Source organism: Erpetoichthys calabaricus, chromosome 14, assembly GCF_900747795.2.
Source record: "Erpetoichthys calabaricus chromosome 14, fErpCal1.3, whole genome shotgun sequence".
In the NCBI taxonomy this organism is placed as follows: domain Eukaryota; kingdom Metazoa; phylum Chordata; class Cladistia; order Polypteriformes; family Polypteridae; genus Erpetoichthys; species Erpetoichthys calabaricus.
Window position 1 is genome coordinate 52,548,174 of NC_041407.2, and position 19,411 is coordinate 52,567,584.

The window sequence follows — 19,411 nt, forward strand, 5'->3', positions numbered from 1 at the left end:
GGTTGAACAAAAGTGATTAACATAAACTACCGAATAAACCTAGGCAAGGGACAACCAGACTAAAAAAGGCTACAGCAAATGTGGTGGTTTAATCTGCAAATTTTATACTATGGCAAAAGTGAGCATAGCAATAAGACACAAGGTAGACATTCACCAAATGTACTGTCCAACCTAGCCCACAAATGAAAACACAAAGACTGTGGTGCATAAAATGGCAGCAGGTGGTCTGGAGTAATGAGTCAAAATCTGTAATTTTTGACTAACAAAATTTTGCTTACTAAAAGGGGCAGAGGACAGTACATGGATAATTATCTGCAAACAGTTTCTTACCCACCATGCAGTACCATGATAAAAATGTCTAATTAATTCCAGCTTCATACTGATAGCTTGACAAAGACCCCAAACACAATGTCAAAGTCACAAAAAAACTAAACAGGGAATCCTGCAACAGATGGTATAGCCCCCCAAAAGCTCTGATCTCTATCTCATCCAGCCAGTCTGGGATTACTTATAGAGAGAGAAGGAAGTAAAACAGCTCTGGAAAGTTCTCTAAGAGCCTTGGAAAAACCTATAATATGAGCACCTTCAAAAAAGCATGCTAGAATGCTAGAATTACTGCTGCTTTTAAGGCAAAAGTTGGTATAGGGTGGGTGATATAAGGAAAATTGTACTGTATATTTACACAATTTCGGTAACTGTATCTATCAGTACAGATACAAAAATCTAAAAATGTCCAAAATGAAGTTGTTTTGACTTCATTTATTATATCAAAATGATCACAGGAGTCTTTTATTTTAAACTTAAAAATGAAACAAGACTTATTTTTTTTATTATACTAGGGGGCTGGCCACCTCTACGCGCTAGCCTCTTCGCAGTTCTGCTGCTCGTGTATGGGGATGTAGATGTACAATTTAAACAGATTTTAATTTTCATGTGAAGTGTTACATTTGCATCCACGCGACGTATAACTGCCCGTGATTGAATTTCGTTTCTTTCTCTCTATTAAATAAAACGACTTTTTCAAATGTTTCGCTCTGAGATTAGTGAATTGTCTTTGCAAAAGCTATTCTAACGGGAAACTGTTAACGTTTTAATACAAATGGCATATCAAGATCTCCTTTGTTGTCTAATATTATCAGAAGACTTAAAAAGGGCATTCTTATGGATAACTTAATCCAAATACTTGATGGGGTATTTCTGAAGGAGGGAAAAGGCCATGCTTATGAGGCATACTCGTCCATTGATAATATAAAACAGGCAGGCTCAGTTTTGATGGCAGACTACATCACAAAGTTTGAACAACACTATAATCGTATGTGTAAATATGACATGACTCTTCTAGATGCCATATTGGCTTTCAAACTGCTTGATAGTGCTTGTCTAAAAATTAAAGACAAAATAGTTGTCCCTAACTGCGTGCTCAAGATTAACTTTTGCCCTTAAAACTCATCTTCAGTGAGAAATGGCAGTTGCCTGTGCTTCCACCGGGATACAAATAAAATCCGATGTGGCTTATTTTATGGATCAAAAACAAAATATGTCACAATATCAGAACTGTTCAAAATTGACATTACTTGGTTCAAATCCACTTGACAGGTTCAGCATAAGATCTAAGTGTGTTGTATGTCAGAGTACGTTTTATTGGACTAAAGACTGCATAAAAGTGAACAAGTGAAATTAACAGGGTAATGTAAATACAGATGACATTGAACAGTGTAACGTTACATTATATTCAAAGGAATCTACCTCTGATTCTGAGATTTTTGTTGCTGTAATTGACACTGCGTGCACTCAAACTGTTTCTATGGAAAAGTAGCTCGATAGTTTTGTTAAAGTTAAAATTCTGGCTAAAATTGAACACAGTAAATGCAGCATTGAGAAGAAGTGATCCCTGAACATATTCTTTTGCTCTTAAGCAAAACATCTTTAATGAGAGATGGAGCTGTGCTTGACATTGAAAATGACAGAGCAGTACTTCTTAAAAAGCAAATTAAGCTTGAACTGACCACTTGTGGACATTATTGTATGAACATCCTTGATAAGGACAAGCATGTAGCAGTTCATGAAAATTAAAATTTGACAGTCACAGAACATATGATAAAAAAGCAGAAGCAAAAATGATATTAAAGCTTCACAAGCAGTCTGGACATGCTTCAGCTGATAAACTATAGAAACTTGTGTAGTTCTGGTAATAACAACAGAGCTATATATTTTACAGCAAATTAAACACTGTTTGAAGTACAACATGGCGAAGAATACTGTGCATAATGTACATGTCTACAGTCCATTCCAACTTGTGTTTGGGCAAAACCCATCTTTGTTTTCTATATTAACTGACAAGCCATCAGCCCTTGAAGGAATAACAGTAAGTGTTTAGGTTGGACAGCACATTACAGCTTTGAATGTAGCTCATAAAGCATTTGCAGAAGCTGAATTTTTTGACAAGATACGCAGAGTTCTTCGAAAATAGTTGCACTCTATAGATGAGAAGTAGAAGACTGAAGACAAAATATACTATAAACGAGTGGATTGTGCAAAATGGAAAGGTCCTAGAGTTGTCACTGGACAAGATGGTAGTCTTTGTAAGACAATGAGGTATTTGTGTACGTGTACATCACTCAAGATTAAGGAAGGAGGGTGTTCAAGAAATCATTTTCTACAGGGTTAAATGATTTGGTTAACAAAGACAATGAAACAGACCAAACAGAGGATATCAACAGTGACATGGAGACTGTTAATGAGGAAACAGAGGATGTTAATGAGAAGACATTGTAGAAGATGTTCAGCGACCTTCAGTAAGCTTGGCAGTTTGCACTGAAACCAGGTCAAATTATCAAATACGCTGACAGACACAGTGGAGTCCAACATAATGCGGAAATTCTTGGAGGAGCAGGAAAAGTCAGAGGAAAATATGGAAATTGGCATAATTTGCACTACACTGAGCCTGACGAGATTGCTGGGACCATAGACTTAGCTGATTTATCAAGAGTTGATAGTCTTACTATTGAACTAAAGTATAGTATGCAGAGCAGTTTTCTTCCTAATGAAATACTTGAGATCAAAGATGTGTCTTTTGATACAGCTAGACATGAGTAACTCTACATTTGGAAATGAAACAAAGTTTTTGAAGAAACTCCAGATCTAGAGCAAAAGTGTGTTTCTACAAGATGGGTATGCGCCTTGAAAGAGACGCCAGCAGATCTAGTGTCTCGCCTTGTGATTAGAGGTTTTGAAGAATCTGGTAGGGATGAACTTCCAGAAGATTCACCAACACGTTCTTCTCAATCTTTAAAATTGCTTCTGGTTGTCATTTGTCAGAAGCAATGGAATGTACACTCCACAAACAAATGTTGCATTCTTGCAAGGAATAGAACTGTCTTGATAGATTTATATTCAGCCTCCAATTGAAGCTAAATGTAAGGGAATATTGTGGAAACTAAAAAAGCATGTTTATGGACTTGCAGATGCGTCGAATCTACTTTTACAACAAAGTGAAAGAAATCATAAAAGGCACAGGGTGAATAATGTCTCTAGTAGATCCTGTTTTGTACTGGTTAAACAAATATGGCAGTATAGGTGGAGTTCTTGCTTCTCATGTTGAAGACTTTACTGGGGTTTAAAACACTTTGCAGAAACTGTATTTCCTTATTTAAACTTTGTGTTTCAAATTGGACATGAACATAATTTTTGTTATGTTCGCATACAGCTGAATTCTTCTGGTGGAGTTATACAATTACAGCAGGAAACCTACATTGAAAACCTGTCTTATTCCCATAAGCTCTTCAAGAGCCCAGCAACGGGAAGCACCACTTACAAACACAGAAACTGATCAACTGAAAAAAAAAAAAAAAAAGGTCAGCTTCTTGGGGTTGCTCAGGCCAGATGTGATGTTTGTTGTCTGCAGCCTCACATCCACCATGAAGTATGCCACAGTACAAAACATCCATGAGACAAACAAATCAGTGAGGAAATTGAAATCTGAACATATCACATTGAAATGTCAATATTTAAGGCATAATGACTCTTGAAAACTGATCCTGTTTAGTGATGCTTCTCTTGGGCGTTTGGCTAATAGCGATACCCAAGGAGAACACTTCTTAATATTAATGGACAAAGGAAGTAAATTCTTACCACACTGTTGGTAATTCAAAAGGATAAGAAGGACTGTTCAGAGCACTCTTGTAGGAGAAACACTTTCTTTGACAGATGGAACTGATAATGAAATTTTTCTTGCAACTCTGTTCTCAGAATTATATAAAGGTGGTACAGACTGATACATTCTGTCTATTACAGGAGTTAACTACAATAAACTTTAATAGCATAATGGCATAAAAGTAGAATCAATGTGTGTTTGGGTAAATAAGAGAGGTAAGCAGAGGACAGACAGACAGACTAGTGGATGAACAAGTACTTATAACAAGTAAACTAACACAAGCATCTTACAGAACTGCTGATACCCACCGGCCTAGTCCAGCAACGCAATGCACAGCAATACAACAGCCAGGCTCCTCTCTGAATTTTCCTTTCAAAAGATTTAACCAGTCGTCCACTATTTGATTTGGAGGAGGTGCCCCGTCATCAAAAGGCCAGTCCTATGGCAAAATATGGAGGAAAAAAAAAACAATATGTCACAGAAATCTCTACTATACAAATACATATTGTAGAGGTCAAAATATCAAAGGAAAATGTATAGCAAAGCTAAATGATTTATAAAATAAAAAAGCACACAGTAAAGAAACAAACAAAAAAAATACTGATCAATTGTCAAATAGTTTATACCATAAATAATAGAAGAAATAAAGCTGTATGCAAGAATTTTCGTCAATTTCAAAGCTGCTATATTCTTTATGTATTGATTAAATTCCTGTTTATTTTAGTCTAATTAGATATTTGTACTGTGGCGGGCGACAGGGAGCAGTACCCAGCAACAACGCCTGGAAGGACCAGGAGAGGGACTACACCTCCACCGGACCACGAGAGGGCAGCCGCCCTGGTTTGTATGGTGGCCAAGGGAACAAAGCATGGAAGCTCAACCCTATAGGGGCCCATGGTCACCGCCAGGGGGCGCCCAGATGCCTGAGAAGCCCTGGATGTCAGCACTTCCGCCACACCTGGAGGTGCTGGTGGAGGGAAAACCAAGGACACCCGGAGTGCTTCCGGGTACTCGTGCAGCACTTCCGCCACACCAGAAAGTGCCGCAGGAAGCGCGTCAGGAGGCACCTGGAGCACTTCCGGGTGGACTTAAAAGAGGCCGCCTTCCTCCATTCATCAGCTGGAAGAGGACAAAGCTCGGAGGACAGGAGTGGAGGCGGTGAAGGAAGGCTGGACATTGAGAGGCCCGGACTGAGGGTATGTGGTGCAGGGGCACCGGGTTGTGTGCGGTACATTGTATATATAGTAAATATGAATAAACATGTGTGGTGCTGTAAACCAGGGGTTCCCAACCACCGGTCCGCGACCCACTACCGGGTCGCGAGAGAACTGCCGGCAACGAAGACTCACTCAGACTTTTCAGAACGCTTGGCGGGCGGGGCTTTGCAGCGGCGCAGAGAGAGGAGAGGGACCAAGGTGAGAGAGTATTACAACAAAGTATTGTTACGGTCCCGACAGTTTCCCCATATGATACGAGTCTATAGAAATCGCTTTACTACTAAGTACATTCAGCAGATGCTTTCATTACAACGAAGTGACCTTGAAATGCCTGAATGAATCATCCGCAGAGCAGTTAGATCTGTGGTCGCAGCTCAGATGTGCACGTTTGCACAACGATCCCCAAACAGAAACATTGTAAAAAAAATTCTTTCTTCGAACTTTCCTAGTACTGTTTTTTTTTTGCTGTTTTTGTTTTCTGTGGTTTTCAGTGATACCTTTTGCTTATTGCTTGTCAACATTTGCAAAACATCCATTGGAATTTAACTCATTGTCACCCTCCTATAGAAACGGCAGACACGAAAAAAACGATAACAGTGTTAATGTTTGTGATGTGCAATCTGTTGGAATGGCAAATGCAAAGCATATGTCTTTGTTATATGCAAAAAAAGAAGAAAAATCTCAGGTTGCAAACGTATGCGAACTGCTTAATAACTTAATAATAATAGAAATGTTATGTAAATTGTGTATAAAACTGCCCCCCCCTCCCACTCCCCTCCCCCCCCCCCCCCCCCCCCCCCGACCGGTCCGTGGAAAAATTTGCATCTAATAAAGTGGTCCTTGCTGTCAAAAAGGTTGGGGACCACTGCTGTAAACCATCGGTGTCTGCCTGTCTGTGTCAAGGCTGGTCTCCACAGTATATAGAGTATTTCTGTAAACAGGCTTTAAGAAAAAGGAATAAATCATACATAATTTAACAACAAAAAATGGGTTTATATGTAATGCATATAAGTCTGCTAATTCTATTCTATTCCATCAACTAAAACTGAAACTTACATTCAGGCTGGTGTCGGTGCATCCCTATATTTCTGTTGTTTCCCTGTGAATCAGCCAATAGACTCAAAGCTGCTTACATGGATGTACAAATTTAACCATTCTAATCCTAATAGAGTGCAAAAGTCACAAAAAAATGCACAAAGTTTGTTTTATGGAAAAAAACATTTTTTACTTTACACACAACTTTTTAAACACCTTAAAAGAAAGTGAATTTTCAGCAGTGTAACTCATTTCAGTCAAACAAAGTAACTGTAGTACTATAGTATTTTACTTTGTATATGTGTTAAGACTTGGAATAATTAAACTTTTTGCATCAAACAGTAGCATTTGTGTGTACAAGTAAAACATTAAGATATATCAGATTGACAAGTAATAGCATATATCAATCATTATGGAATAGGATATTCATAGTAATTTTACTATTTAATGTGTCTTCTGTAATTGTAAAAAGCCTAAAGTTCTAGTTCACTAAATCAGCAACAGACGTTTCTCCCCATGTAATCAATGCATCCCGTCTTTCTGACAGTGAAGGATTTAAATACAGTATCAACTTTTGAAATTGACCTCTGTTAACAGCACTACATTTTTTAATGTGTAAATACTGTATTTATTATGCACTGCATTTTTATGTTTATGCTAGGATTTTCTTTTGAAAAGGTATTTCCATTCAACGTTAAGTAGTGAAAAGTGTTTCCTGTACAAACTGAAAAATCACTCCTTAATTTCCACATTAAAAGGGAGAATGGGAAGTAACCAGAAAGAAGGAAAACCATTGTGTAGGACTGGTGAAAACTGGTGTGGGGATAAAAGAAAACCATGATGTAAATGATTACAGTTGCTGTTTCAATTGGAGGATAACATACTAAAGTGGCCCTAAATGATTGGCCACTGCTTTAAAACAAACTTTGCGTCTGCTGTAGCAGGGAGTGAGCGAGAGAGCAAAATAGTGCACAGTGTGAGTGTAAGAATGAGAAAGAGAGAAAGGCACCCTGATAACAAACAGGAGAATGTATGCTGTACATTTGAAACCTCACTGCACAACATCTAAGCACCAGCTACCTACCCAAGCATATTGCATGGAATATATTTCTGAACCTTTTTGTCATGCTAGCAGAAATTTTAGAGGTGCAGTGTGGTGTATATGACCTTCCAGTGCTCAGCAAAATACACCAAAAATAAGATGAAAATTAAATTTGCCCAATTTTGATTTGTGTAATTTGGCACAAAGTTCACATACCCGTGTAAATGTTTATGTTCTGCTGATTGCTTATACTAAACATCTACCAAATTTCTTGTATTTTAACATAACAAATTTAGCAGTATTATGAGGTGACACAAGTTTATGAGGATTTGACTTTTGAATTTCCCTAGCCAGTGAGTGAATGGATGGTAAATATCTAATTGCTCAACTGTAAGGCTGAGTAGCTCACATAGTCATACTTCAGTAAAGCCCAAAATACAATACCAAATAATCTTAATTTTACATCATGTTATGCAAAAAATAAGTGAATCATCGATGGAACACCAGGACTATGAAGAGAAGTGCACAATTTATGAAAATGTCCACATGAGTTGACTTTAATTTTCTCTCATCTTTTGGTTTTGATGTGGTAATAAGACTTTTTCAACAAATAACCTAAAGATGCTTCCGGGTAATAACCAAATAAAACCATTTACTTTTAACACAAGGATAATGAAAGACTGACACATGCAAATGTATATACAGACAAGGAACAATAACGAACAACACAAAACATAAATCTATGCTAGTTTGATCTTTTTCTCTCCTATAGAAAGGAGGCAACATTTCTATTTCCTTAATTGTTACATAAAGCCTAGGTTCCTAAACTATGGGTAATGCAGAGTGGTGATTCACAATAGTCCTGAATGGGAAAGGACTGTGTATGGTTTGTGGAGTGATTTGTGATGTGTTGCTGTGGGCAGGTTGAGTAAAAGCTATTGCTCAACAGTTCTCCATGGGGGAAAACACAGGTTGTATCTCCTTGGGGACCAATGGGATTACAGATTACTGACGACAGGGATTCTCTGGGGGGAACCCCCAGAGGAACAAGTGGCTGTGGGAGTTCTCCAAGAGGCAGCCAAATCCAACCCCAGCCTTGTGGCTGCGGGCAGTACTGCAGTTTGTCTTAGCGATTTCAGACATACAGTAGTCACTCTCTTCTGCTAGCATAAAAAGTAAATCTGTTAAGCAGCTGATGATCAGCTGACTTGCTTCATCAGCATGGTTTGGACTCTTGAGGCACCAACACACAACTACCGATGGTCTTCCACAGCACTAAACTCCCCTTCAGAGTAAAAGGGGTCGCACTTGCTGAGCAAGTGTTTAAATGGTACATCAGAGAGACATCTCTGAATGTCAGGTGCCTGTGATTTATCAGTCTTAATCAAATAAAACCTAGACATTGCATTCCAAAAAGGGACCCTGTGAGGACAATCAACACTTTAGCTTAGCATATGAAGCTAAAGTATCTGTGTGCCAAAGCAAAACAAAAGGAAGCTTCCTGGAACGGAGCAACAATATCATAACTGACCATACCAACATGACACCTGGGCGAGAAAGATGGGACTTATGAACTCACATTCCATTCCCAGTGAGTGCAAAATAACACATAAATGTTAGTACTCTGAAGTCTTGAAAATCTCCTTTTGTAGCATGCAACGCCAAGTGGAGAAAACCAAGTCTAGGATTATTTATGTAATGGTAAGCAAGGTACAAGACAAAAGACCATCCCTGTCCACGGCCACTACTAATAAATATCACAGAAATCCTGCATACTATATTTTTGGGATTGTTTCAAGGAAAAGCCAAAAGACATATCATACTTAAGATAACTGAACACCAAATAATGTACATGAAACTTCCATATTTTATAATTTTTTTTTACCAAGTAGATACCTGGAGAGTTCAGTTCATTAATATGTTGAAACAGCAGGTATGTGTGCACAGACATTTTTGCCACAAATTTAAAAGTGCATAGAGAGACAGAAATCTGCTGAGTAATAGCAGAACCTCCTTCAATACCACAAGAACCACAATTTAAAGTTCATTTTGAACTTGTTTTAATATATAAACAGGAAACCCTAAACTTTGTAGAATCATCAAATGTAATTTCCTGTGCAGTTGGTGCCCTACTATTTGGTATAGCAAACACAAGCTTTGACACAGCTTCCCAAAAAAAGCAATGCTGAAGCAATGACACACTAATGTCACACATTTATACACCTGTAACTTGTTATATTTTATTTTTAAGAACAATCCTAAAACTGTTTCTGATTTAGTAGTCTGAAGTACTGTACCTTTAGAGAAAAAAAAATAGATAACCAGTACAGTCTAATTAAAATGTATCTGGTATGTGTTGGGGGAACTTAATTGATGTGACCCATAAGGCAAATATAGATTTTAGATATAAAATAAAAGACAAAAAAAAATACTGAAAGCAGTAACGCAGTAAAAAGTCACCATGCAAATATAAACACTGAATTTCCATGAACCCTGCAAACAAAACAAACATGTTTATTATGTCCTCTTGCACTACTAGTAGCCACATTTAGCGATGACTTTTTAATCCACCAATGGATCAGGTGAAAAACAATGAAAGACTTTTTGCTGAACCATCAAGTTTAGTTTATAGTTCCCTTAAGTTTTTGAAAGACACAAGGGGAAAAACAAACATTTAGCTGAGTGGCTTTTTTTTCAGCCTGGTTTAACCTAGGAAGTGCATTAAGGAACATATTTAAGAATATGTTCAACTGGAAATAACCTATTTACAAATTCTCAAAAGCAGCATAATTGCATAGTTCTATTGACTTTTTTCACCTTTTTATAATTCCAAAAGGTGCATATATCATTTTCTATAACTCGTGAGGTGTTAGCATGACCCCTAAAATGACAACAAGAATACAAATAGTAAGACTAAGAAGTTGGCTTTATGCCTGGGAAGCACAGTGGCTTGACTCTTTCTTATTTACCCTGTCTGGCTGTTTACTAACTCTGCTGGTTTAAGCAGGTTTCATTCAAATCTCAAGAGCCCTACTTAACGCATGGCATAAACTTGACACTAAAAATTACAGTCACTGAGATGCTCTTCAACAAAAAAAGAGCTCCATTACATGCATTTTTGTCCAATTCTCAACTGTCCGTAGTTCTTTTCAATTTCCTTACGTGTGATGTCCCTTTACTTCATCTTAAATATAATATGGAGTCACATATGACTGCAAAGCTTCACTTTCAGCATCCATCACTCGAGTTTCTTAATGGAAAACGCTTAACTCACCCTTAATTTCTAATGTTTAAAGGCTAACTGCTTATGACAGAAACATTTATAATTGTAATAGAACAGGTTGAATTAATGTAATGGTACCTTGATAATGAAAAAAGGTACATATTTCTATCAAAAACACGAAAATGTCTGGGTGATTCCAAACTTTAGAACATTAGTCTAAATGTCAAGAAATGTCCTATTAATTTGAAAGTTTCCACATAATCTCTCAAGATGCAAAAGATAAATATCACTACCATGATATTTATTTTTTTCATATTTACATTCTCAAACCTACTTGATCCATTTTATTAAAATGAATTGAACAACACTCTATATTATCAATAATATCACTTAAAAATGCTACCAATCTTGTCTGCAATCTCCATGCCCCCTCTTTTTGTATGGTTGTGGCTCTAGTCAAAAAACGCTTTAAAAACCATGATTACTTTTAATTTAAAAAACGCCTGTATTTTACTTATAGCATTCTATGAGAAAATACTACTTTATGCAGTGCCTAAAATATTTCACAGTACATGGACTAAAAATGGCCACAGAAAAAGGAAAAAATACAATTAACCAAGTTTTGCATGTTTAAAAGCACTAGTTTTCAAAAAGAACTGAGAATTAACCGAGAGTTTACAATTTTTCAAACATATACAGCATATGCATAATAGAAATGTATCTGTTCACATAGCAATAAACAATCTGAACTCTGTTATCTGGGAATCTAACAAACAGAAAACAAACAAAAAAAATCAGTGATGATAGCAAATGCAGTGAGAATTAGTTTTGCCACAAGAATGCCAATATTTTGCAATAAAATAACGCCGATCCACCTGTCGACCTCACGCTCCATTCTTCCCTCACTCGTGAACAAAACCCTGAGATACTTGAACTCCTCCACTTGAGGCAGGATCTTGCTCCCAACCCTGAGAGGGCACTCCACCCTTTTCTGGCTGAGGACCATGGTCTCGGATTTGGAGGTGCTGATTCCCATCCCAGCCACTTCACACTCAGCTGCAAACCGATCCAGAGAGAGCTGAAGATCACGGCCTGATGAAGCAAACAGGACAACATCATCTGCCAAAAGCAGTGACCCAATCCTGAGTCCACCAAACCGAACCCCCTCAACACCCTGGCTGCACCTAGAAATTCTGTCCATAAAAGTTATGAACAGAATCGGTGACAAAGGGCAGGCCTGGCGGAGTCCAACTCTCACTGGAAATGGGTTTGACTTACTGCCGGCAATCCGGACCAAGCTCTGACACCGGTTGTACAGGGACCGAAGAGCTCTTATCAGGGGGTCCGGTACCCCATACTCCCGAGCACCCCCCAGAGGATTCCCCAAGGGACACGGTCGAACGCCTTTTCCAAGTCCACAAAACACATGTAGACTGGTTGGGCGAATTCCCATTCACCCTCCAGGTCTCTGCTAAGGGTGTAGAGCTGGTCCACTGTTCCGCGGCCAGGACGAAAACCACACTGTTTCCCCTTGGGATTAATAAAGTATCTATCTATCTATCTATCTATCTATCTATCTATCTATCTATCTATCTATCTATCTATCTATCTATCTATCTATCTATCTATCCATCCATCCGACGGACCCTCCTCTCCAGAACCCCCGAATAGACTTTTCCAGGGAGGCTGAGGAGTGTGATCCCTCTGTAGTTGGAACACACCCTCCAGTCCCCCTTCTTAAAGAGGGGGACCACCACCCCGGTCTGCCAATCCAGAGGCACTGTTCCTGATGTCCATGCAATGTTGCAGAGACGTGTCAACCAAGACAGCCCTACAACATCCAGAGCCTTGAGGAACTCCGGGCGTATCTCATCCACCCCCGGGGCCCTGCCACCAAAGAGTTTTTTGACCACCTCGGTGACCTCAGTCCCAGAGATGGGAAGCCCACCTCCAAGTCCCCAGGCTCTGCTTCTTCATTGGAAGGCATGTTAGTGGGATTGAGGAGGTCTTCGAAGTACTCTCCCCACCAACCCACAATGTCCCGAGTCGAGGTCAGCAGCGCACTATCCCCACCATATACAATGTTGACAACAACTTAAACATAAATAATGATTGCATTAATTTGCCGAGAAACCAGGCATTAAATACTAGAAGTTAAAAGCATAAGAAAAGATACAACCTGAACAATTCAAATTAGTGTCCGAAATGGCAAGCTTTGCCTCAGCACAACCAGGAGAAACGTCAATGAAATGTAAAGAGTCCATTGCTTTTAATCCAACTAAGGCATTCCCTTAAAAGATGCGCAATAATGAAGCAGGCCTGGTCTAGCTGCATCATCATTATCCAAAACCAATAATCTTTCTCTTATTATTGATAACTCTGTTGGGTCCCCATCATCTCAGGTCAAGAGTCTGGGTGTCATCCTCGACAGTACTCTATCTTTCCAATGTCACATTAATAACATCACCCGGTCTGCTTACTTCCACCTACATAATATTAATCGCATTCGCCCCTCCCTCACTCCTCATACCACTGCCATTATTATTCATAGTATTGTCACTTCTCGGCTGGACTACTGCAATTCACTCCTCTTTGGTCTCCCTAATAAATCTCTTCATAAGCTTCAGTTAGTCCAGAATTCTGCAGCACGTATCATCACTCATCTATTCACCATATTACTCCGGTCTTGCAGCAGCTTCATTGGCTCCCGATCAAGTTTCGTACTGATTTTAAGATTCTGCTATTAACATTTAAGGCCATTCATAACCTCGCCCCTCATATCTGTCTGACCTTCTTCATGTTGCCATTCCATCCCGTAACCTTAGATCCTCTTCCTCCACCCATCTGACCTTCCCTCCCGCCCGTCTAACCACCATGGGGAGCAGAGCTTTCAGCCGTTCTGCTCCCAAGCTCTGGAATTCATTACCTGTGGAGCTCCGAAATATCAAATCATATTCATCCTTCAAATGCAAACTTAAAACGCAATGCATCTGTTTAAAATGGCTTTATCTTTTTTCCTTCTGATTACAGTGGTTTTGTTTGGTTTTAATTTTTAGATTTTCTGATGTTTTAAGTTGTTTATAATTGTGTCTTTTATGTATTTATTTATTTAATTATTTATTTATTTATTGTTTGTTCGGTGACCTTGAGTTCTCCGAAAGGCGCCTTGTATAAATAAAATGTATATTATTATTATTATTATTGTTAATTCATAGCTGACACTGCTCTTTCTTCCTTAGGCAGCATGATGTTTTCTGTACTTGCCTCTTCAAAGCAAATATATTAAAAACCTGCAACATTCCTCCATTTTGAAAGCAGACATGTCTGCCTCATGTCAGTCTCTCTCCACAGCTGAAAATATGATTGTGTCACAACAACAGGTGCTTTGTTTAATACTGTGGCTTGATGGCCATTTTTAGAAACCGACATCAGCCAAAAATGATTGAGAATTTACCCTTGGTCTTGCTCTTCTGTCAGCCTGAAGTTACTTTAACTTGTACCTCATCTATCTATCTATCTATCTATCTATCTATCTATCTATCTATCTATCTATCTATCTATCTATCTATCATTAGCTTAAACATTAATGTCTCCAAAAGACCTCATTTCACATTTCCTTACAGGCATATACACACTAGTTAGCTTATCTAAGCTTAAACATACTGTAACAAGTAACACTTTTTTGCTTGCTGTATATTTGCATATTTCTGCCAAAGTACTCTGAATTAGCATATCTATTTGCATCCCGGAATTAAATGCTGTCTTAAAATATATTTTTATTCTGTTCAATTTTTTTTAAACTGATGTTTCAAAAGAGAATCTCTTTTTTAAATTTATCTCAATCTTAACCCAGAAACATTACCTTTCTCACTAGCCCCTCAAATACTTTCACCTGTATCTGATGTTGTTGAGCTAAATTACCTGCTTCTCAGCACTTCTTGTCCTGTCAAAAGCAATGCCAGTTCTACCCTAACAGTATATAGCTACAGTCTTGGCAACACAGCTTATTTACTCAGAAGCTAAATCTTATTTTAAATAAAAACACATTTAAGTATTAAGAGTCTTACTTAATAAAATAAAAAACTCCAATTTTCAAATCCAATTTAATTAAAGCTAATTTTCATAAATATTTTATGTGGATGTTCATTAACAATCAATAATGCATTAAAAACAGGCTTTGCTTGATTTAGCTGTGTTTATTTTGTGGGTCATTACAATTTAATGACAAATTTATTTCAGGATCAAAAGGCTGATGCCTTCGCTTTACATCATAATGATAATGAAAAAAATCATCATTTATTTTCTTTCATTTTTCTGCTGAACACACACAAATAAGTCACTACATCAATAATATAAAACATGCTTACCAAGACCTGAATTCCTTCATTCTCAACTGGTGCTTTGTCATAGGTAGCTTCACAAACACGGACCAGTGTCGTCACTCCATATTTCTTTAGTTCCTACAACAAAAATGAAAATAATTGAAAACAGTAATTTTGAATATATATGTAGAAGACTGTCTGCTCAGGATCAAATGCAAAGTATGAACAAAACCTGGATGAGACAGCAATCCATTTCAGCAGACAGTCACATATAGTGGCAAGAAAAAGTATGTGAACCCTTTGGAATTACCTTGTTTTCTGTAGTACTTGGGTGTTGTACCGTGTTAGCCATTATGAATGTAGAGAAAAGCCAAGCAAAATTACACCTTTTATTGACTAACTAAAAAGATTACAATATGCAAGCTTTCGAGGCAACTCAGGCCCCTTCTTCAGATTAAAAGTGTAATCAAATCTTCATTTAAATCAAAAGTATAATATACTTAAGCTAATAACACACAATTATAATCTTTCATGTCTTTACTGAACACACCTATCAAATATTCATATCATGTGCAAAAAGTAATTGAAACCTCGGATTATAATTGATCAAATCTTCTTTGACAGAAATAACCTCTAGCAAGCAATTCCTATAGTTACAGATCAGATCTGCACAACTTACAGGAGGAATTTTGAACCATTCTTCCTGACAGAACTGCTTCAGCTCAGCTATACTTTTAGGATGTCCAGTGAGAATGGTCCTCAAAGTCATTCAACAGGATCTGGACTGAGTAAATTTTGGGATCTGGCTGGGCCACACCAAAAGGCTTATTTATATTTTTTTAGCCATTCTGTTTTAGATTTACTTCAATGTTTATGCTCTGGGGCATCACTTAACTTCGACTGAGCTTCAGCTGGCAAATAGCCACCCTGATATTATCCTGTAAGATACCTTGATAAACCTGCAAATTCATTTTCTCCTCAAAGATGGCAAGTTTTCCAGGGCCAGCAACGCCAAAGCATCCCTTCACCACACTAAACTGTTGGGATGTTTGCATGCTGTTGTTTCATGTTTTTTTTTTGGAAAGCAAGAGTTTCCTCTTTGGTGTCCCGCCATGGACACTAAGCCTATTAATGCTTTGCATATCGTGGACTTATCAACAGAGATATTAATCTGATACAATGATTACTACAGGCCTTTAGCTTTTACTGTTGGGTTCTTTTTTCACGTCACTGCACATTTTGAGTCATCTTCTAGAAGAGTAGCTAAGGCACTAAACCATCTCCATTTATACAAAATATCACTAATGGTGGACTGATGAACATATAAACTCTTAGAAATTACTTTGGAACCTTCTCTGCTTTATGCAAAAAAAAAAATTTGGTTGTACATCTTCTTTGAGCTCTTTTTCACAATGCACACTTCACATTAGTGGATACTTCTTGTGAATAGCAAACTCAAAGTGCAAGTCTTTTTTCATAAATCAAAGTAGATCTAAACCAAATCCCCAATTTAGTTTTACTGCTTGAGCTACAGGTTTTCTAACTCCTGACTCCTATTAGCTTTTATTGAAGTCACTAGGCTAGGGGTTGACATACTTTTTTCAACTTACACTGAAAGTTTGAGAATTCAATATGCACAAGAAAAATATAAAAGTTTGTGTGTAATTAGTTAAAGCAGATTGCTTTTGTTCATTATTGAAACTTAGATGAAGATCAGGCCATAATTTAATACAAATTTATACATAAATGAAGTTATTTCAAGAGTTCACATACTTTTCTTGCCACTATACATACACATACACACACTCTCTCAATTATTCAAGACAGTTTAAAGTAGGTGATTAACTAAATATGTATATCTTTGATATGTGCGAGTTAGTATCAAAAATTATTTTAAGGATGAGATAAGAGTGGTGGGAGATTGCTAAATTTCAGTGATATACTTTAACTGTTTATGTGCACTGCAGAGAAACAGCATAAACAGTATATTATATATTGTAACAGATAGGGGGCACTATCGCCCCCTTGAACCCTCGGACACCACGCCAGACACCAGGTAAAAGTCCAATAATTGACTTTATTATAATAATAACATGCACAAAGCATCCTCCTCTCCACAATACTCATATAATACTACAATAATAAACAATCCTCCACACTCCCAGACGCGTTGCCACCCTTCCACCCAGCTCAGCTCAACGTCTGGGATCTCCCACAGTCCTTTTTTAGTCCTTGACCCAGAAGTGTTTCTTTCTCTGTCCATGTGACTGTTAACACTTCCGGGTCAGATAAAAACTCCTTTTCTTCATCAGCCCGGAAGCACTTTATTTCTTCCAACCATGTGACTGGGATCTACTTCCAGGCTGTATGGAAAATAAACATATCTGCTTCTCCCTGCTGCGTCCCCGACATTATCCTGCAGGGCTGTGTATTAAAACTCCATAGTCCATGATGCCCTGCTGGAATTCAGGGCATCTCCACGTTGCAAGGAGGGCTCCATCTAGCGGCCTGGGGGTATTGGCCGGGATGAATAGCCTACCATATCCCACAATTTTATATTTTTTTATATATATATATGTATGTATGTATGTATGTATGTATATATATATATATATATATATATATATGTGTGTCTTTGTAAAATAAAAATTAAATTAAAACTAAAAAGATGTAGGAAAACTAAAACTAAACTGAATTTCCAAGTAAGGTCAGAAAAAATATAGGAAGAAAAACTAATAAAAAGGCAAACTATAATAACCTTGGTACAGTCAGTCTCCCCATGGCTGTATGTTTTTTTTTTTTTTGCCCACGTCCCCAACGACATACAGGCTAAGGTAACTGGGCAAGGCTAAACCTAATCCAATTTTTGAGTACAAGTATGGGTGTGTGCATCACTAGGCAACTAATAACGATTGTTTCTTGCATTGAGTCCAGTGCGGCCAGAACACACTTTCATCTCCCCTTGACCATGATCTGTTTTTTAGAGTTTGAAGAATGTTATTACAATATGACTACCTTCATGCTAAAATAATGACATATTCATATTTTTTAGATGAAGATCAAAATACTCAAAATACTTATTATCTGCAATGTTTTGCTAACAATATATTTTTGTATGGTAACTTCAAAAAAAAAAATTCAATACTAAGTAAAATAAAGTGAATGAACAATATTATCCTAGAATGTTTAAATCAGGGGTCTCCAACCTTCACCCCCGAGACATACTTTTACTAAATGAAAATGGCCGAGAGCTCCTCATGTTTTCTAACGTTTATTCTCATAGCTTATTTCAACCCAAACAAACTGAATAAGCTTGTTTTGCCTGAACATTTACAAACTGTTGGTGTTCACAACTCACATTTTGCATTAAAACATCACAAAAAATATTTAGTTCACCTGCAAGTGCATTTTGTACACTATTGAATTAAAACATGAATGATGTTAAAACAAAACAAAATGCAATTACAAATACAGATATTACTTATTCATTTGTCATTTTGTTACATATCACTGATTCACTTCACAAGAGTATTCACATGTTCAGCTGCATGTGTGAAGTGTTATTTAGTTAGTCAGATGACTGGCACTGCATGGAGTCAACAAGAAAGGTGTATGGTAGAGTGTAGCCACTTAGGTTCACTTTTATGGAGTCATATAAATGTTTATCTGTCGGTCTTGTTCTGAACTTTGATTTCATGACATTCATGTCAGAAATGGCAGACTCGCAGAGGTATGCAGACCCAAACAAAGCAGACATTTTCAGAGCTGCTTGGTGAAGATTCTTATAGTTATCTGGTTCTACTAAGCTCCAGAAATGATGAGAATGCTGTTGAGACGTTAACTGCACATTATTTTGAAAGTTTACTAATATATAATATATAAAATCCAATGTCTGTCTGTCCGCTTTTCACAAGAGAACTACTTAACGGATTTAGATCGGGTTTTTTTCTATAATTTGCTTGAACATTCCGGTTGATTTTGAGACTTCTCTCATTTCGCTATGTATCATAGTTCGCTTGCGGTACCGATTTATTTGTGCGAATCCGAGAAAAAGGCAGCGGGCCGAGGGGAGGGGCCTTCCTCACTCACTCGCCAGCTCCGAGTTAGCTAGCGAACGAGAGAACAATTGACTTCAACTTTGTTTGATATTTAAAATAAAGTGTCACTTAGGTTTTGATGAATTTTAGTCCGGATATTCTCTTAAGTGTATGCCACATTGAAAAGATAGATTGCAATTCAGATTGTGGATCGTGACATGATTTTTTGGAAAGATCGCCCACCCCTAAATTTGACTAATCAAGTTTTCAAATTTATGTAGGATTCATTAACACTTTGGTGAGCTACTTGGAAAGGGGTTGCAAGCTACCGGTATCTCGTGACGTGTTGGAGACCCCTGGTTTAAATACTTCACCCACTTAT

At 37.6% G+C, this 19,411-nt stretch overlaps 1 protein-coding gene across 2 annotated transcripts in view; it reads right to left on the minus strand.

The window, feature by feature from the left end:
• The window catches only part of ptp4a2b (protein tyrosine phosphatase 4A2b), an 83,756-nt gene that overhangs the window by 19,459 nt on the left and 44,886 nt on the right, over window positions 1-19,411 (minus strand). For both annotated transcript variants that reach the window (XM_028818409.2, XM_028818410.2), the window contains exons 3-4: window positions 15,038-15,130; window positions 4,462-4,592 (exon numbers count right to left, since the gene is read on the minus strand). In XM_028818409.2, coding sequence (XP_028674242.1) covers window positions 4,462-4,592; window positions 15,038-15,130 — 224 coding nt within the window. The remainder of the gene's footprint in view (window positions 1-4,461; window positions 4,593-15,037; window positions 15,131-19,411) is intronic.